This window comes from Rhinolophus sinicus, linkage group LG02 (genome assembly GCF_036562045.2).
Source record: "Rhinolophus sinicus isolate RSC01 linkage group LG02, ASM3656204v1, whole genome shotgun sequence".
NCBI classification, from domain to species: domain Eukaryota; kingdom Metazoa; phylum Chordata; class Mammalia; order Chiroptera; family Rhinolophidae; genus Rhinolophus; species Rhinolophus sinicus.
The window spans coordinates 159,736,744-159,758,451 of NC_133752.1; the positions used below are offsets into that span (position 1 = coordinate 159,736,744).

Here is a 21,708-nt window from a genome sequence, read left to right on the forward strand (position 1 = left end):
GAGCTCTTTGACCTTAAAAAAAAAGACACGAAAAGGACAACTTGAAGCTGAACAGCACCCTCCACAACTAAGACTGAAAGGACAACAACTTGACTTGGAAAAAAGTCATGGAAGTACACACTGTTCCCCAATGAAGTCCTGTTCCCCTTCCCCAATAAAAAAAAAAAAAATCTTTAAAAGAAAAAAAGACAAAAGCATACAAAACTTTAAGATAACAGACAGAAGCAGGAAACTACACTCTAATTCAGACGAGGGTATTAAACACAACCAGAAAACAAAAGATAAAGTGGTTAATTAGGTTGGTACAAAATTGCGGTTTTTGCAATTATTTTAAAACTTTTAAACCACAATTACTTTTGCACCAACCTAACAGTAAGTCCTCATATATCAATAATCACCCTCATGTATATGGGCTGAACTTACCAATCAAATGGCAAAGTAGCAGAATGGATTAAAAACCAAGATTCAACTATTGCCTCGGAGACCTATCTTAGCACCAAAGACAAACTTAGGCTTAAAGTGAAGGGGTAGAAAATGACATTACAGGAAAATGACATCCAGGGAAAAGTGGGTGTAGCCAGACTTAACAGATTATCAGACAAAATAGATTTCAAGACAAAAAAGGTAACAAGTGACAAAGATGGGCATTTTATAATGATAAGGGAGACAACCCATCACTTATTACTATGTATGCACCCAACTGGAAGCACAAAAAAAAAAAAAAAAAAAAAAAAAGCAATTAATAGACGTAAAGGGAGAATGACAATTATACAATTGTAGGGAACATTAATACTGCACTTACACAACTAGATAATCCAGAAAGTCAACAAGGAAATACAACCTTAAATGACACATTAGACCAGATAGACTTAATTGGTATTTAGGGAACTTTCCATCCCCAAACGACAGAATACTTCTTCTCAAGTGCACATCAAACATTCCCAAGGACAGAACATTTGTTGTGACACAAAATAAGTCTCAGGGCCAGCCCAGTGGCTCAGGCGATTGGAGCACCGTGCTCCTAATGCCAAAGGCCGCCTGTTTGATTCCCACATGGGCAAGTGAGCTGCACCCTCTATAGCTAAAATTGTAAATAATTGCTCTCCCTGGAGCTGGGCTGCCGTGAGCAGCTGGAGGTTGGCGTGGACTGCTGAGTGTTGCCGTGGGATACCATGTGCCGCCATGAGCAGCTGGTGGTGTGAGCGGCCAGCAGCCAGTGTGAGCAGCCATAGGCTACTGTGTGCTGCCATTAGCAGCTGGCAGCCTGCGAGAGCTGCCGTGAGCTGCTGTTAGTGACCAACCAATGACTGGTGACCAACTGCTAGGGGGAGCGCAAGGCTCATACCAGCATAGGCCAGGGAGCTGTGCCCTACACAACTAGACTGAGAAAAAACCGGCTTGAACCGGAGTGTGGGGGGTGGAGGGGGAATGCGGAAAAAGGGAGGAAAAAACAAGTCCCAATAAATTTTAAAAGATTGAAATCATACCAAGCATATTTTCTGACCACAATGGTATAAAAGTGGAAATCAACTACAAGAAGCTGGAATGTACAGATTAAACATGTTACGGAACTACTGGGTCAAAGAAGAAATAAGAGATCAAAAAATATATAGTAAATGACAATGTCATTCCAAAATTTAAAAAAAAATTTTATTGGAGAATATTGGGGAGCAGTGTGTTTTTCCAGTATCCATCAGCTTCAAGCCAAGTTGTCGTCCTTCAATCCAGTTGTGGAGGGTGTAGCTCAGCTCCAAGTCCAGTCGTTTCCAATCTAGTTGCGGGTGGCGCAGGCCACCATTCCATCATGCAGGAATTGAACCGGCAACCTTGTTGTTAACAACTCGCGCTCTAACCAACCGAGCCATCCAGATGCAGCAAAATGGTACTAAGAGGAAAGATTATAGCAATACAGGCCTACTTCAAGTAACAAGAAAAATCTCAAATAAGCAATCTAAGACTACATTTTAAAGAACTAGAAAAAGAACAACAAATAAAGCCAAAAGTCAAGAAAATAAGGAAATAAAAAATTAGAGTGGAAATAATTAAACAAAAAGACAATAGAAAAAATTAAACAAAGAGCTGGTTCTTTAAAAAGAAAAACATAAATGACAAACCTCTAGCTAGATTCACTGAGGGAAAAGAAGACTCAAAATAAGAAATGCAAGAGAAGTTACAACTGACATCACAGAAACACAAAGGATTATACAGATTATACAAGAATAGTATGAAAGGCTATATGCCACCAAATAGGACAACTTAGAAGATATGGACAAATTCTTAGAAGCACAGCCTTCCTAGTCTGAATCATGAAGAATTGGAAAACTTAACTCATACAATCACTAGTAAGGAAATTGAAACTGTAATCAAAAATCTCCCAAAAAACAAAATTCCATAACCAAATGGAACAGAATTAAGAACCCAGAAATAAACTCATACATGTACGGACAACCTATTTTCGACAAATGTCTTCACTGGTGAATTCTACCAAATATTCAAAGAAAATTCAATACTTCTTTCTCACACTCTTCCAAAGAAATTGGAGAAGGGAATGCTCCTAACTCATTTTACAAGCCAACATTACCCTGATACCAAACAGGCAAGGATATCACAGAAAAAGAAAACTACAGGCCAATTTCTCTAATAAACAGATATAAAAATCCTCAACAATCTTGAAAAAAATATTCAACAAAATACTAACACATTAAATACAACAAATACATTAAAAGGCTATAGCACAATCAAGCGGGATTCATTCTAGGAATGCAAGGATGGTTCAACAGCTGCAAATCAATTAATGTGATAAACATTAACAAAAGATAAAAATGTATGATCATGTCAATAAATGTAGAAAAAGCATTTAACAAGACACAACATCTGTTTATGATAAAAAGTCTGAATAAACCGGATATAGAAGGAAGGTACCGCAACGTAAAGGCCATATGTGAAAAACCCTCAGTTTGATGGAGCAACTGACCTAAAATGGTTCCGCCACGTGGAACTGAACTGAAATGGTGGCCAATGCGGAGAGAGAAGTCCCCAGCCTAAGCCCCAGCCCACTTCCGCATAGCCCCCTCCAAGCTACACCCAGAGCCAATCACCAGATGACACCTACCCCTTCCCCAACTCAAGGAAGTCCCCAACCCATAAAAACCTGCTCAAAACCTTGCTGGGGCTCAGTCTTTGCGAAGGATTCCGCTGAGACGCCCGGCGTAATAAAGCTGACCCTCCTAACTCTCTGAGTGCTGCTTGGGTTCTTTTCGGTCCTGGTATCTGTAACAAGCTAACATCATACTCAACGGTGAACAACTGAAAGCTTTTCCTCCAACATCAGGAACAAGAAAAGGACACCCTCTCACTGTTATTCGACACAATACTGAAAGTCTTAACAGGAATAATTAGGCAAAAAGGAGAAATAAAAGGCATCCAAATTGGAAAGAAAGACGTAAACTGCCACTATTTGCAGATGACATGAATTCATATATAGAAAACCCTAAAGACTCCACAAAGAAACTATTAGAAAACAATGAACAAATACAGACAAAATCAATATACAAAAATCTGTTGCATTTCTGTATGCTAACAATAAAATATTAGAATGAGAAATGAAAACAATCCCATTTATGAGCACACCAAAAGGAATAAAATACCTACAAAAAAACTTAGCAAAGGAGGTGAAGGACCTATACACTAAAAACTACAAGACATTCTTGAAAGAAGTTGAAAAAACAAAGAAATGGAAAGATATTCCATGTTCATGTATTGGAGGAATTAATGTTGTTAAAGTGTCCAAATATATTACCTGCAGCAATCTACAGATTCAGAGCAATCTCTGTCAATATTCCAATGGCATTCTTCACAGAAATAGAACAGAAACTTCCCAACTTTGTACGGAATCACAAAATTCCCTGAATAGCCATTGCACTCATTAGAAGAAAAAGAACAAATCTGGAAGTATCACACTCTGACTTCAAATAATACTATACTACAAAGCTAATCAAAACAGTACGGTATTGGCAGAAAAACAGACACGCAATCCAATGGAACAGACTTAAGAACCCAGAAATAAACTCATACATATACGGGCAACCTATTCTCGACAAAGGAGCCAAGAATATAGCATGCAGAAAGTCTCTTCAATAAATGGTTGGGAATCTGAACAGCCGTATGTAAAACAATGAAATTAGACTACCTTACACTGTACATACAAGTAAAAACTAACTCAAAGTGGATTGAAGATCTGAAACAATAAAATGCATACAAGAAAACAGACACTCAGCTTATGGACACTGGTCGCGGAGGTGTTTTTGTGACTCCAAAGGCAAGGAAAACGAAAGCAAAAATAAATGAATGGGACTACATAAAAGCTTCTACACAGCAAGAGAAACCATCAAGAAAACAAAAATGCAACCTACTGAATGGGAGAAGATACTTGCAAAGGATATTTCTGGTAAGGGGCTAATATCCAAAATATGTAAAGAACTCAAAAACAACCAAAACAAAACAATCCAATTTAAAAATGGGCAAAACACCTGAATAGGCATTTTTCCAAGTAAGACATATAGATGGCCAACAAACATGAAAAGACCTTCAACACCACTAGGTATACGGGAAACGCAAATGAAAACCACAATGAGATATCACCTCATACGTTAGAATGGCTATTATCAAAAAGATAAGAAATAACAAGTATTGGAGAGGATATGGAGAAAAGGAAACTCTTGCACATTATTGGTGAGATTGTAAATATGAAAAACAGAATGGAATGAAAAACAAAAATCTAAAAATAGAACTGCCATATGCTTCAGCAATTCCTCTTCTGGATGTTTACCAAAAAAATATGAAAACACTAATTCATAAAGAAGTATGTACCCCTATATTCACTGCATTATTTACAATAGCCAAGACATGGAAACAACCTAAGTGTCCATGGACGGATTACTGGATAAAGATGTGAGACAGACACACACACAAACTACATATACACAATGTAATACTACTCAGCCATAAAAAAGATTAAATAGTGACATTTGTGACATTGCTGGATTTTGAGTATTGTTAACTGAAATAAATCAGATGGAAAAAGACAAACACTATATTTCACTCACATGAAATATGAAACAAAAAGTAACAAATGAACAAAACAAACAAAAACAAACTCAAAGATACAAAAAGAAATGTGGCCACCAGAAGGGAAGGCAAAGTGAGTCAAGGGGGTCAAATATATGGTAATGGCAGCTACATCTTGGGAGGTGAGTATGCAAGAGTACAGATGTCAAAATATATTGTACACCTGTAATTTATGTTATTAACCAATGTTACCTTGACAAATTTAAAAAGTAAAATAAAAACACCTTTCTAAAATGTATCCTGTCATGAGGGTAGGAAATCAAACACAAATCAATCCATTATGATTTCAAATATATTTTTTTAAAAAATAAATGTTTATTTCAAGTATGAAAAGTAATGTTTAAACATTATCCAAAATTCTGTTCAGTTTAACAAGTATAAAACAAGACTTTTGACAAAAAGTTTACAATTAGGTATAAAATACTTAGGAATATATTTTGACATTCACAGTAAGCACTTTTGAAAGAAAACTAAGTTTGCTAGTAAGTTTCAAAAACAAAAATACATTTGCAGTCCCAGCTAAAATAAAAAAGTCCTTAACTGAGGAATATCCTCCCTCAGAATGGATAACATTTCAAAATAACATTTAAGAATTTGTTTTAAAACATGATAAACTTGGCTCAATAATTTTGAAACTCAATACCTTATGGTTTCTTTGACAAATACCATCTACATCTGTTACCCACAAATAAGGTTCTCAGGCCATTTTAACTAATTTCATGTCACTGACATACATAACCTAAGTGGTAACCAAACTCTCTAAGACATTTTATCATAGCAATTCTGAGTATTTCCAACAAAATATTCTGAATAGAAAATGACAGAAGTTTTCTCGTGGCAATTACAGAACCATCAGAAGAACTAAAGTCTCAAAATTATTTTAAAGGACTGCTACCAAGGCTTCTGCTTCTCTTCTCCATGTACATCTTTTTATAGGTTTGAAACATTGCTTTTGAATCTTTTACTGGGTTTTGTAGTGTCTCACATCCATCTGCACTGAAGCTTCTCTTGGTGATTCTTGAATTAGTCGAAACATTATCATCTAAGGAAACAAATTTCATTTATTTACTTTATTATTACTGTTAATGTTAATAACCAATATATAATCAATTAAAATAGAGAGGGGGATTGGAAGCAGACGCTACCCCAGCTGAGCCTCTGGTAAGATCTGAGGGCTGTACAATTTTATGAAGCCCTAAGCAGAGGACTTAGGAGGGCACAGCTCACAGTGGCCCATGTGGGGATCGAACCGGCAACCTTGGTGTTATGAGCACCGAACTCTAACCAACTGAGCTAAGGAGCCACCTGAAAATGGATTTATTCTTACTGACGCTGTTTACAAATGGAAGTATATATACATTGTATATTATAGACATGGCCTCAAAATGGTCTGGACAACACTAGAAACCATTCTGACCTTCTAATTCTGCCTGCCACAAAACCAACTTAATTTCATCTACCTTTTAAAAAATGTATTTCAATGATTTTCAAAAACTTTCTCTACTTGAACTTTTCAAAATTCTTAGTAATAGTAATATAAGTCAATATATCATTCACTAGCACCAAGTGAATGGCAAAAATCATTCAGTTTTGCAAAAAAAAAAAGAGAGAGAGAGAGAGAAAGGGAAAACACACATAACCCTAACCCTAACCCTGGGATAAAAAAATCAGGGCAGAGTTAAGTTTAACAAACTATCTCTCTTTTCTGATCAAAATTATAAACTACACACACAGGACTCATACCTCTTCTTTGGGAACTGTTTTCTACTTTTATTCCTGTCTTTACTGCCCACGCCTGTTCTGCTCTACCTTTTTCCTTGCTCAATAAAAACATCATTTATCATTTGCACACTATAATAAATGTGACCTTCCTAACAATTTAAAACTAGCAATGTGAAGAGCACAAACATCAGCCAGTTGCAAACAGTGAATGGATAGTTTTAAAACTCTGGCCTTGCTATGCGTTATTCTAAGACATGCTCATACTTGTTTCATTAGACTGGTTCTGTGCGCATTAGCCTCACTATTCCTTCTTTTAATGGGCCCGTATTTTCATACTTCTGTGCATTTCTAGACTTTCAAATTCTTCTACACGTTCATTATCTTTCTTTCATAACATCAGTAATGCTAATACCTGAGATAGGTCTCTATGTTGCTTTCCATTGGATTCCGTTACTTCCTCTTCTATTATACCTTATCCTGACTGATAGTTTTATAACTTACTCCATCCACACTCCAAACTTTGCTACCAAATTTAGATGCATACTTAATTAAAATGTTTCTGTATAGCTGTTTGGAAGTTCATGACATTTGTTTTCATCCCACTTCACACAGTTTCACATTCTCGTTTCTTCATCTTGGTGTATGTTTTATCTTTCACGCTTGCTCTGAGTCGCATGAGACTTTGACAGAGCTCTGAGACTTGTACCTTGGTTTGCTCATGCTGCTGATCTCACTGTGCTTATACCCTGGTTTGTGGTATTTTTTTCATGCTTCTAAGTATCAATGTCCCACCTTCACTGTTTATCGCTCATCCTGTTTGTGATTGGTTTTATGCCTCTGTCATTTAGCTCATGCTCATCTCTGAGCCACTGTGGTCAACCTGCGCATGCATCTGTCCTCTGAATGTTTTCATATTCAGATTCCAATTATGCCTCTCACCTTCTCCGTGGGGTAATATTTATGTCTCTCTACCACCTCTATGGGGCTACATTCATATCTTTCTTGCTCCAATCTACATGCCCATTTCCATCTTTCTCATTTCTGACTGTATTCCAACTTTAAGTGTTTTTTATACTCTCAGATCCCATTTTCTGGTTGTTTTTCTGTTCTGATTAACAGTGCATTTCTCCTCCTTTGAGTCAACTTAAGTTTTTTCCTATATGCATTTTCAATGTGTATGACTCCATTTCCACTTGCATTTGTGCTTTCAGCTCGTCTCTCAACCTGTCATATTGCGCTTTTAAAAAATATGTTTCTCTTTATTGTTACTCATGGTGAAATTGTTTCTTTCCATTTTCAAGCGACTCTCAACCCTTGTCTTTACATATTCATAACCAAAACTAAGAAAAAACTCTTGAACCCTAGCTTCTAGTTCTCAATGCAAAATCCTAAAAACAAACTACATTCGTTCCACTAAATTAAATTGGACACTAAAAGCTCTGGTTTTTCTGGTTGGTCTTCAAGCCAAATCACTCCTTAGCAAAAACAAACAAACAAAACCCTAGGAATATCAGTCTCTCATCAAAATAACTCTTTTCCACACTTAATATTAAAAAACAAACAAACAAAAAACCGGTTCAAATCCCTGATATTCAGTTGCTAGTTATGTAACTTTAGTCAAATGATCTAACCTGTGTCATTGATAAAATGGGAACATCCTTGCCTACTCGGTTTTGAGGATTAAATTAATTACTTTGCAAATCATCTAATCCAGGGCTTGGCAAATAGGTTATTGCACGCAGGCCAAAGCCAGCTTATAGCCAGTTTTAGTAAATAAAGTTTAATTGCAACAGAGCCCACAGTCATTCATTTATTATTATATGGCCATTTTCTCACTCCAATATCAGAGCTGAGTATTTAGGAGAGACCCTATGATCTGCAAAACCTAGTATCTACTGTCTAGCCCTACAGAGAAAAAGTATGCCTCCCCTTATCTAACTCTGTGGTGAGAATTATTTTCTTGTTAAAAGGAAAGATATCACTGCTTCCCTCGCCGTAGCATGAGAGAAAATAGGAGAGAATGTCTTTCTACCACTCATACACAAACACTGAATCATTTAAAAATGAATATGGGGGCCGGCTCAGTGGCTCAGGCAGTTGAAGCTCCATGGTCCTAACGCCGAAGGCTGCTGGTTCAATTCCCACAAGGGCCAGTGAGCTGCGCTCTCTACAGCTAAGATTGTGAACAGCAGCTCTCCCTGGAGCTGGGCTGCCATGAGCAGCCAGAGATTGGTGTAAGCTGCTGTGTGCTGCCGTGGGCTACTGTGTGTCGCTGTGAGTGGCGGGCAGCAGGGGTGAGTGGCTGGTAGCCATCGTGAGCAGCCGGGAGCTGCTGTGAGCGGCCGACCAATGACTGGCGTCCAACTGCCTCATGGGGGGGGCGGGGGGAGAGCGCAAAGCTCATAATACCAGCATGGGCCAGGGAGCTTAGTCCTACAACTAGACTGAGAAACAATGGCCTGAACTGGAGTGGTGGGGGGAAGTGGAAGAAAGGGGGAGGAAAAAATAAAATAAATAGAAATGAATATGAATAAAAATTAAAACTTCACAATAGTTTCCTAAGTATAATCCAGTTTATACATGACAGAGTAACAGAAGTAAAATAAAAAATTAAATAGATGATAATTTTACCTATTTCTTGGTTGGCTTCTGGAATCCTTTTCTCCTCAGATGTACCTTTTAACCAGTCTTCTTTTGTACTTTTTATTCCTGAAACCATTTAAATATTCATTTTGAGATCTCTAGACATTGATACTCACTTTTAGTACTGTAATGAAGGAAAATCAGATAACCCTAAAATAATTTTAGAAGGAATATTTACATAGCATAATTCTAAAAATGGTCTGGAAAAACGCCTTCTCTCATTTGAGGTGCCTAAATACCTCCCATTAGAAAAATGAGTTGCTTTAAAAGTTCATCTTCACTATGTAGTTATGTCTCACCCACTTGGAGTGAACATCTCAAGGTATTTAAGGGCACATGATAGACTATGACATTCACATTGCCCCGACCCACTTTCAGTGCTCCCATTACATCCATGCCTAAGCATCTAGTTATAAGCACCAAGTGACATCACCAATAGTTTACAAAATGAATTTTATATTCCACTTAACCACAGATCCCTATCGCCTTCCAAGAAAATGTACCTTATTTATGGTGTAACTTTATGCACCCAAACAAAGACTCTCCGAAAAGTACAGGAGAAACTAAGATTTCCATTCAAATCCTTTAGTTTTCCAATATGGGTTTCTCAGCACAATGATTTATATATAATATCCACAACACCTAAATGTTTCCTTACTACCACAAATAACTAGTCATCTATTTTGTCGTTCCCTCCTATACTACATTGAGAACTCTTATCCTTCAGCTAATCAATAGTCAAGCTTGCCATTCTGGGTTTAGTGACCTAACAATACTACTTTCATGGTCCTCCCTTTCATGCGTAGACAGGACACGACTACCACTTTAGTGATGAGTCACCAACTGCTTCAAAGATGGTTAATAAAGTAAACCATTTAACATAGTATAAAAATATATGACTAATAATCATTACATATCTCCTAACATTTAGACCAAAATTTCAAATTCACAGGGCTTTGAAATGGCAAAGGGCTTTGAAAAGGGGAATCAACAAAAAGTAATACTCTTGAAATAATGTATACATGACACAATAAATATTTTTCACATTATAGGCATCTTGGTACAGAAGGGAATCTTTGTTTGGCAGACCTTACAATTTTATGCCTCGTCAGTTGTACAAATTTAGTACAATTTACAATACGGGGCATAATCTTAAATACTGCCCAATGAACCACTGATTTTCTGAGAAAAACAATGGCAAAATGCATTCAAGTCTTTCCTAGCTACCCAGATGGCATGAGGTGCTGCTAACCCACTTAACCTACAATGCTTTACAATGTTGCAGACACCATAAAAAAAAAACCCATACTGGACCTTGCAAGGGGGCTTGCTCCTTTCGAGGACAAGGCTGCAGATCCTTCTGGTCTTGAGCGGAGTTTGTACTTTTATTAATCAGTCCATCTGGACATAATTTAAACTGAAGCATGCTTCGTTTCTCTGTGGAATCTTTCATAGGTAAAACGCTCTTAGTTTCAACTTCCAGTCTCTTCTCTTTATTGAACTTCATGGGTAAGTTCTCAAAACATGTAAGACGAATGCTCGCCTCTTCAGTGCATTTAAATGCAACTCTGTTCAGATATTGTTTTCTTTGCGCCTTTGCTTGGGGAGATATCTGGGTGAATTCAGTTTCATTATTTATATTGTTTACATTTTCCGCTAAATTGATGTTATCAAGCGATATTTTACCAGGTTGTTTTCCACCAATTGTTCCTTTAACATTCCTCGAAATGTGTGTTTTAGACTCCTCAGAATGGTGGATTTTAAGTTTTATACCATGGCTTATACAAATATTTGCTTCTTTAGAAGTCTGTACACTGCTACTGTGTCTCTCGTTTGATTTCCCACAACTCCCTACTTGCAGAGAAAGTTTACTGGACCTCATGTATTGAGAATCACGTGGTATGTTTTTCTTTGATGCTTTGCCACTCATTGCTTCTTTATGCTTCTTCCTTTGTAAATACTCCTTCTGTGATAGAACTCTATTAATTTTAGATGAACTACCCTTAGAGCCTGAGGACTTGTTTGATACTATCTTTTCTTTAACTCTGGCTCTTTCACTTGGTGTTGACAAAAAATTACATATTTTAAATGTACCACCTCCATTTTTATTCTGCTCTTGTTTATCATATTTCATCCTCTTTATCTCTGAATGAACTATACTCGCTTTGTCTGACTTCCTTTTTTCTGAAACTTTTTGTTCAGCTTCACCTACTTTCAATTTTCTCTTTTCTGGCATTGATTGTACCAAGGAACCCTTCTTCATATGCAGATCTTTACTTTTGTTTGTCAAAAAACCCGTCTTCGCTTTTAGTGGATATGAGTTTTGTGCTATGGGCTTCCTCTGCAGACTCTCTGGAGAAAACTTTGTTTTATTGCTAGAGTGGAAAATTACCTCATGAAATTTCAGTTTTCTTTTTCTTTTGCGACTCTGCGAGGAATCTAGGTTTTTATCACCTTTAGATAAAGGTTGACCAGATAATTCTTGTTGCATCCTTAGTGGGCTGTTATGTTTTCTTTTGTATGTATCTTTTGCAGTCTTGCTTTGTTCTATTTCAGGAAAATCGTTTCTCCCATCTGGAAAAGTCAGAGCAATCTTCGGATTGTTATTTGGAGGACTAAATCCAGTCAGAACATCTCTATCAGAGGTACACTCTCCTTGCTTACAACTGTTGGTCTCCAAAGGAGAACACTGATCTTTCCCTTTTTCTTCGTTTGAAGCAGAGTTCTTGATGGAATTACACTGGCATTGGGGTACTCCTTCATAAACCATAGAAAGCCACCCCAAGGCACAGCAACCGACATCATCTTTCTCCAAATCCACTACAGAATTACAACCTTCTCCATCTGTACGCACTTGTAGGTCACACTGGCTTCCTTCTTTTGTGATAGGCTTTGCTTTCTGAGGTTCTGTCAATTGGTCTACCTCACAGGATTTATTGTCCTGTTCAGGAAATAATTCTTTCATTTGCTCCGAGTTTAATATTGTAATTTGTATTTGGTCTGGTGAGTCTTTGGAATCACAGTTGGTTTTATCACAAGTCTGATCTTTTGAGATTTGATCTGTTAATTGTTGTGCTACAGAACCTTCATGTGTGTTCACAGGTTCAATACCATAGGGAAACTCTTTTAAAAGTTCCGACAGCTGATCGTGTAAGTATAAGATGGATGTCTTACCGAGAATCTCATTTCTTGCAGGATCCTCGGCAGTGTAACTGCAGTACACATCAATGTCCTGAGAGTTACTATCTTGGTGAATAGCAGCTGATGAACACATGCCTCTCACAGTGTTTTCTTTCTTAGTGATATGCTCCAAATCGTTTTCCTCCAGAATTTCACTGTTTGATTCTGGAGGTTGCAGTGACTTTGACTGATCAGGTATTTTAAGTGAAATGTCTGTGCACTGAACAAAATTATCTTTTTGAAAACCAAAGTCTTTCTTTACAGTGACACTGTCTAATTGTTCTTGTTGTTTACTACTAATCACTTGGTGATTGAGTAGAGATTTCTGTGGCTCAACCTTTTTCACAGGGGGTGAGTTGAATATCTTTGCTATTTGGGAATTATAAGATAGATCACCTTCCACAAGAGAACAAATACTGTCAATCTGTAACATATCACTACTCATTTGCTGATCACTCACAGGATAGTGAATATCTGGTTCTGATTTGATGTGCTCTCCTTGATTGGTATTAGGTACATCTTCTGAATTACCATTAGTGGACTCATTTTGCTCGTCCTTCTGTATAAGTGGAAAAATCTTGGTACTTGTCATACTTGCTACTGCTTCATTAACTTTCAAAGTAGTAATTCTTGTATTTTCTGCCAATTGATTCTGTAAGCTACAAACACTGCCTTCTTTAATAACTGGATACATTGTTTCAGACAAAGCTTCAGATGTTATCCCTTTGACTGGCAACGTTTTCACATCTGAAAGAATTAAGGGTGATACCACAGCAACCTGAAGTTCTGCTCCCTTTGTAACAGTGGCACCTGGTGACTCATAATTCTGCACTGCCATTGACAAAGTTGTTTGTGAGCTGTTTACTATCTTATTCTGAGAATTTCCTACAAATGAAAATGGACTCTTATCAGAGATATCCACAGGCTTTGAAACATCAACTGCTGTTCTGTTGGTTCTTGACTCATTACACTGTTTGTTTTCTGTAGGTTCTAAAGGTTGCTTCTTCCACAGAGAAAGACATGTTGCTAGCAATTCCAAGGAACAGTGACTGCCACTTTTTGGAGATATTCCATGTGTTAAGGACTCACGCTCAAGACAAAAAGAACTGTCCGAAATCTTGGCATTTATATTACAAGTACTTGGAGTTTCCAAGTACAGTTGGTTACCAGTGATTTGGGAGTTGGGATTCATTTCAAAACAAAGTAGCTTAGAATCCTGAATAGTTTCGTGAACACCTTTTAATAATTTCTCCTCAATTTTATCTCCATGTGCAAGGAGACTAAGAAGTAGCCTGTTTTTATTTAGATATTTTGAAGCACATTCCTCAAAGGCTTTAGAGTGAGGAACTGAAATTGTTTCAGACTTTGATGGCACATTTTCTTCAATGTTGACAAAATTTCCTGATGAAAACTGGGTGTTATTTAATATTGCATGGGTTCTCCCATCAGTTGCTGTCTGCAAAGAAGTTGTAACTTTCAAATCATGTAATTTGTCTGGCATTGGCAACTTTTCCGAACACACAGGATTTAATAAAATGGAATTGACCTGGTTAAAATTTCTGCAATTGGTATCCTGAATGTTGGAATTTAATGTACTGTGTGTTGTATTTGTTTCTTCTGCAGTTTCCATTACTGTTGGTGGTTTATCCTCTGCAGGCTTCGAAGTAACTACGGTTACTTGTGGTCCAGACTGGATTTTGGCAGTTTGTTTCAGAGACAGTCCAGAATTTTGAGCTGATTCACTATAAGAGGTTTTAGTTGTTTTAATACAACCTGCTGCTGTCAAAAGATCTTTATTAATTTTAACTTTCCTTGCCAGTTCAGAAAATTTCTTCTTCATTTCTACTAATGTTTTAATATCCCTCGCTAACTTTTCTTTTGTGGCACTTGTGTCCAGTGCTTGATTTGAAGTTAGATTGCAAGAATCCACTCTTTCCTCTTGGTTAGTTTGAGCAAGTATCTGAACACCATCCATAGAAGATCTAATGGGTTCATTAAAAGGCTGACTGACATTAGTATTTACTTTCAAGTTACTGAAATTTCCAACTGTGCTGACATTTTCATTAAGGTTTTGCCACTGCTGTTGAAAGCCTCTGCAAAAGTCCTTCCTCATTTCAGGTACGTGTGTTTCTTGATTCTGAGGAACTTCATGCTGAGTATTTTGCAAAGGCTGGCTTGCATATCTACAGTCATAAGGAGGAGGAAGTCTTTTGTCAGTTTGAGTAACTGCATATTGAAAGGACTGTACAGTTGCAGTCTGCTTTGGCTGTAAAGTCAGTGCAGAATTTGGAGGATGACTATTTTTAACTTGTAATGATATCGGTGGCACAGGATTTTGTTTCTGAAGAGTAGGATCTTGCAAAAGGTTTTGTGAATAAATGTATTGCTTTGGTAGTCTGTAATCTTGATGAGTCATTCCATTGGATGCATACTGTTGTGCCCAGTCACCCTGTCGCTCTGATAAAGATGAATTTAGTCCCCGGTTTCCTTGATAAGTTACAGGAACTCTTGCAGGATTAGAAGGGATCATATGTACTTGCACAGAATAGGTATCTGGTGTTACAAATTGATTCTGTGGTACGTGTACCTTGGGTGTATTAGTTCCAAAACCAGTTTGTTGAGGTATAGTTGCCCCTGTATGAGAAGGCATAGAATTCCTCACTGGTGACTTCAACCATACGTTTTGTGCAACTCCTGGAGACATTTGCAAATTGTGATTCAGTTGTTTGCGTCCTTTAACATTTGAATATGTTACTCTGTCTACTGAAGTTTGTGAGGCCACAAATGTCCCACTATGCATATCAGATACAGAGATTTGTTGAGGAGTTTTATAATTTCTGAAGTTGAGGAGTGGCTGTGAGACTGGATTTGAATTACTGAGAAACATGCATGCTTCTTGGTTAGTTCCAGGATAGTTTAAAGAACTTTGAGATGGTGTGTTTATTAAAGTCGGCTCCAAAAAAGATGACGGGTTTTTAGGATATATTGGGGGTAAGGCGACACTCTCTGGTTTTGCATTCCAATTCATGGTTGATTTGATGTAGTAGCAGTGTGTTAAAAGTCAGTTCTTTTGAATGTCAGGAATCTGTAGGAAATAAAGATCTTTTATTACAAAGTCGTTTTGCCCAGATAGAACTTCGAAAAAAATTAGTTTACCTTAACACTAATGCTGACTATATCTGTAATTCCTAAAACCTCACTAGACAAATCCTCATCTTTGATTTGGTAAAGAGGAATAGCAAAGGAGGATGCAGCAATAAATATGGCAAATGTAAATAAAATTTCCAGGGTGTTTAACAGAAATCCATTCTACATAACACAGTTAGCATTTTGTTTGTTACGTTTAAGTGGTGAGTACTTTCTATTTTTATTATTGTAACTAGCTCTTTAAAAGTAACCCATGCTCCCTATTAAAAAAAAAAAAAAATGTTCAAACGTATTAGTGTCCATTCCCAGTGTCTATATACTCCCTAAGGGTATCTACTGTTACCGTCTCTTTCAGAAGATTTCTATACATAAAAAATGCTAATACATAAATAAAACCTCATCGTTTAAACAAATGGAATCCTATAAAACATTGTCTACAGTTTGCCGGTCTTTCATTTTTATACCTAGTATATCTTATCATTTTACTAGACATATAGCTACCTCATTGTCTGCATAGCATTCCACTTTTTGGGAATATCACCCTTTAACCAGTCCTCTATTATCTGAAAATGAGCACACCTTGTAAATGTATTGCATTTTGCTTTGTTGAGCCTCACAAATGTTACATTTTTTTATAAATCAAAGGCAAGAAGCTCCACAAGTAAAAAGATTACAACTCATTTTATGGTGATACTTTATTGCAGTGGTCTGTAACTGAACCGACAATATCACAGAGGTATGCCTGTATTTGGTTTTCTAAAGTATTTGCATTTATAAACTAAACTAAGTATTTGTGTATTTATGCTTTTATATTTCTGCTAACTGTTTCTGGAAATTCCTAGAAAACAATGTGTTAAAGGACATTAAAATTATTTTCATAAGCAGTGAAAAACTGACTTCCAAAAAGGATGAAATAAATTACACTCACCAACAGTATATTGACAAGTCTAACAATGGACAAATTCATAACCATAGTAAATGACAGGAGACAGAATAAACAAATGTGATTTAAACATATTAATAATACACCCAACAACTTCAGAATATACATTCTTTCCAAGTACATCGATTTTTGCCAATATTGACCACATGGCTGGACCATAAACAAATCTCAAATTTCAAGGGATTAAAATAATTCAGATAATTCACAGTGGAATTAATCTAGAAATTACAGGGAAAAGGTAAGTACAAAATTGTAAAATAACTGGGAAATAGGGAATGCACTTTAAAGAAAAAGATCTCTGGTGTCTCTTCTCTACTTATGACACGAGTCCTACTGAATTAGCGACGTACCCTTATGACTTCATTTAACATTAATTACCTCTCTAAAGGTCCTATCCCCAAATATAGTCAGTCACATTGTTGGTAAAAGCTTCAACATATAAACTGCGGCATGGGGTGGCGGTGGTCACACAATCCAGCCCGTAAAAGGTTCCCAACCCCATGTTCACATATAACTTGAAAATAATTTATGGCATTAAATAGACTTATTAAAAAAAGACTGGGAAACAATCTCCACATTCATCACAAATGAGAATAAGTTAAGCCACAGAAATGAAAGAAATAGACAGTGGAAAAAACACACACAAAATAATGCACAACAATATAGAGATTCCACAAGCCACAAATTGGCTCCTTAAAAACAATAAAAGTCATTAAGACTCTGACAACATTAATCATGAAAATATATATATTAGGAAAGGAAGCTATCACTAGACCCTATAGATATTAAAATAATAAGTATTGAGTAACTTTATCCCAGTACATTTAAAATTTAGGTGGAATGAAGAAGTTCCTAGAAAATCACACCTAACCAAGACTGACATAAGAATACTACATCTCTTTTGGAGAAATTACATCTATAATTAAGTACTTTTTCATAAAGACAACACCAGGCCCATATGACTTTATGGAGTAGTCTACGAATCATTTATGGAAGAAATAATCCAAAACAACTTCTTTTGAAGGATAAAAAAGGGGATACTTCACAGCTCATTTACTGAGTCTAGCATAACAAAAGCTGAAAAGAAGGAAAATTAAGAAGCCAATCTTAATCAGAAAGAGATGCAAAAAATCCTACACAAAATGTTAGCAAACCAAGTAGGGTGATATATGAAAGTATAATACGTCATGATCAAATTAGGTTCATTATAGGTTTGCCATTTGAAAATTAACCAAAGTAATTACATACAATAATTTTTTTAAAAGTCATGTGATCATCTCAATAGATGGAAGAACTTTGATAAAATTCCATATCCATTCATTAAAAGAACTGCATCAAACCTAGATATTTTCTTAATTTTGATAAATGGTAATTTCAAAAATTTAGACTGACAATAAGATTAAAATGCCACTATTACCCATCATTGTATCAGAGAGACTAGAAAATAATAACTGGGAAGGAAAACATAAAACTGACTTCTCATAGAGGTTATTTATGTAGAAAACGCAAAACAATCTATAGATCTTTTAGCCTATAAAGTTGTAATTTATTAAAATCCCTGGGGCAGCCGGTTGGCTCAGTGGTTAGAGTGCAGTGCTCATAACACCAAGGTCACCAGTTTGATTCCCTCATGAGCCAGTGAGCTGTGCCCTCCATAACTAGACTGAAAACCACGCCTTGACTTGGAGCTGATGGGTCCTGGAAAAACACACAGTTCCCCAATATTCCCCAATAAAAAAAAAAAAAAAAAAAAAAATCCCTGAAAACAAGGTCAGTATACAAGAAAACACCAGCAGCAATTAGGAAAAAATACGATTTTCACTACTATAAAAAAATCAAATACTTAGAAAATGAAAAATGTGCAAGACCTCTGATTAAAATGAACAAAGTGTAAGGATATGCCATCTTCAAATATTTAAAGACAATTAGGAGTATTGATTATCTCAAAATTTATCTATAAATGCAATGTAATCCAAGTAAAAATCTTGAGAGTTGTTTTTTTTTTTGGCAGAAATTTATAAGCTGATTCTAAAATTTACATGGAAATGCAAAATAAGCAAGAATAAGACACAAACTTTTGCATGTGTGAACATGTGAATTAGGACAGGCTAGATGGCAGAATAAGTTGTAGTATATTCACTAAACAAGAAAAACAAGATTGAAGTCATGTACTTTTTAAAATTAAAAACAAGTCCTAAGGAGAAAGATCTATCTATTCCTCAGAGACCTTCTCCCAGGAAAGCTCCTTAATAAGACAACTGATTGATCAGGTAGAAGTATAATACAAAGTGAAAAATCAGCACTTCTAAAGAGTTAATGCCTAAAAAATACCCCTTTATGTGAACTTGAGGCTGGGAGGCTGTTATGGATTGAACTGTGCCTGTCCCAAAATCTTATGACTGAGCCCTAACCCCCAATGTGACTGCATTTGGAGATGGGGACTTTTGGGGTGGCAATTAAGGTTACATGAAGTCATAAAGGTGGGTCCCAAACCCAACAGGACTGGTGTCCTTATAAGAGAAACACGGGATGTTATGCACACGTAACAAAAATGATGTGAGGTCACATAGTGAAGGTGGCTGTCTGCAAGCCAAGGAGAGAGACCTCAGGAGAAACATGTATCCTTGTAAATGTAATCTGCATTTACAGTGACAGAGCTGATCTTCCTCCTATCAAATCTCTAAATTAAAAATTCTTATTTCCCTTCCCTTTATTACTAGTACCAACCTCTCTGTTGAATTAGGTCATTCACACACATGGGTATGCACATATACAGATTCTAGGGTTGCAGGTATTGAAAAAAAAAAAAAGCAAATAATCTCACTGGCCCCACATTCTTCACCTCTTCACCCCACACCAGTGATAGTCTTTTAAGTTGGTTAAAAATCACAAAGTATAATAAATCAAATTTTAAATGCTTAACACCTTTAAATGTAGAAATAAAAATTATTTTTAAAATTATTTGTGCTTCCATAAAGTAAAAAATATACAGTGAAAAAATCATTAAAAAAATTAAAATGCTACATTAGAAAATATTCACTTACTGCAAAAGAGTAAGGGAGAAACATACACATGAGAAAGAGAAAACAAAAAGTAAAAACAGCAGATGTAAATCCAACTATGTCAATAATAACATTAAATCTGAAAGGATTAAACAGTCCAAAAGACAGTGGACATCAGACTAGATTTTAAAAAGCTATCTAACTATATGCTGTCTCCAACAGACACACTCTGGTTCCAACGATACAAACAGATTGAAAGTAAAGACAGAAAAAGATATGCAAAACGCAGCCAAAAGAGAGAGTGACCAAAAAAAAAAAAAAAAAGAAAAGGTAGAGTGACTACACTAATTATCAGACAAAAAAGAATTAAACAAAAAAAATGTTACTAAAGCTAAAGAAGGACCCATACACGGGTCAATCTACCAAGAGAACACAATAATTATAAACATATATGCACCTAAAAGAACATCAAAATACAAGAAACAAAAACATAAGGGAGAAACAGACATTTCATCAAGACTTCAATTCCCCACTTTCAATAATGAATAGAACTGACAGAAAAATCAACAAATAGAAGCTTTGAACAAATTATACACTCTCACATTCATTTCCAGTGGGGTTAAAGAAGACGAATTGGAGTACCTTAACTTGTAGGTCAGTGAATTGTCCATTGGTTGCCTTGTAGGTTTATGGCTCTATCCTCTCCGGCAGTTACTGTGAGCTGGATCTAATAGTCCCAGTACTTTTGTGAAATAGTGAAAGGGTCAGCAAGCACCCCAGTAATGCGAGCAGATACCACCAAACCATCAAAGGAATGGATTTTTTTTTTTTTTTAATATTTTATTGGGGAAGGGGAACAGGACTTTATTGGGGAACACTGTACTTCCAGGCCTTTTTTTTCCAAGTCAAATTGTTGTCCTTTCAATCTCAGTTGTGGAGGGCGCTGTTCAGCTTCAAGTTGTTCTTTCAGTCTTAGTTGTGGAGGGCACAGCTCAGCTCCAGGTCGTTGCCATTGCTAGTTCCAGGGGGCACAGCCCACCATCCCCTGCGGGAGTCGAACCGGCAACCTTGTGGTTGAGAGGATGCGCTCCAAACAACTGAGCCATCTGGGGGCTCAGTGGCAGCTCAGCTCAAGGTGCCGTGTTCAGTTTTAGTTGCAGGGGGCGCTGCCCACCATCGCTTGTGGGAGTCGAGGAATTGAACTGGCAACCTTGTGGTTGAGAGCCCACTGGCCCATGTGGGAATCGAACGAGCAGCCTTCGGAGTTAGGAGCATGGAACTCTAACCGCCTGAGCCACTGGGCCGGCCCCAGGACTGGATTCTTATATTCTGTTGTGGGGAATTCTCCTAGGAACATCCTTGCTATAACTGGCTATAGGTAAATTAGCAAACGCTAAATAGTGATCCTAGATATACTGTGTTTCCCCAAAAATAAGACCTAGCTGGACCATCAGCTCTAATGCATCTTCTGGAGCAAAAATTAATATAAGACCCGGTCTTATTTTTACATTAATTTTGCTCCAAAAGACGCATTAGAGCTGATGGTCTGGCTAGGTCTTATTTTCGGGGAAACACGGTCGTTCACACAAAGTTTGGCTCTACTCTGACATCATCTATCTGTCTGTAGGTTTTACAGTTCACTGAAGAGACAATACTAATATGTGCATGGTAATAACGTGGTAGTCTTCACTGGCAGGCAAGCAGCTCTCCTTGTGTGTTGACATTGATAAAGTGCTGTGGCCCAAACTGGGGGAATTCAGAGACATAATTCATATATACTCCTTTCCAAAGAGAGAATCCATGTAGGTTTCCTGTGAGTCATCATGAAAAGTCTTTTTAAATTTTGAATTTAGGAAAACATCTTGCATCCTGGAGACAGACAGGGTTTATTTTTAGGTCTGACTGTTTCAGGCTTTTAATATTGTATGATATTATTACTCTTAC

The 21,708-nt window shown here is 36.8% G+C and overlaps 1 protein-coding gene across 2 annotated transcripts in view; it reads right to left on the reverse strand.

Annotated features, from left to right (window-relative positions):
• Positions 1-5,418: 5,418 nt before the first annotated feature.
• Positions 5,419-21,708, reverse strand: part of RESF1 (retroelement silencing factor 1) — a 28,179-nt gene continuing 11,889 nt past the window's right edge. For both annotated transcript variants that reach the window (XM_019736816.2, XM_019736808.2), the window contains 3 exons: positions 10,807-15,757; positions 9,481-9,558; positions 5,419-6,169 (listed from right to left, as the gene is read on the reverse strand). In XM_019736816.2, coding sequence (XP_019592375.2) covers positions 6,003-6,169; positions 9,481-9,558; positions 10,807-15,700 — 5,139 coding nt within the window. In that variant the 5' untranslated portion in view covers positions 15,701-15,757 and the 3' untranslated portion in view covers positions 5,419-6,002. The remainder of the gene's footprint in view (positions 6,170-9,480; positions 9,559-10,806; positions 15,758-21,708) is intronic.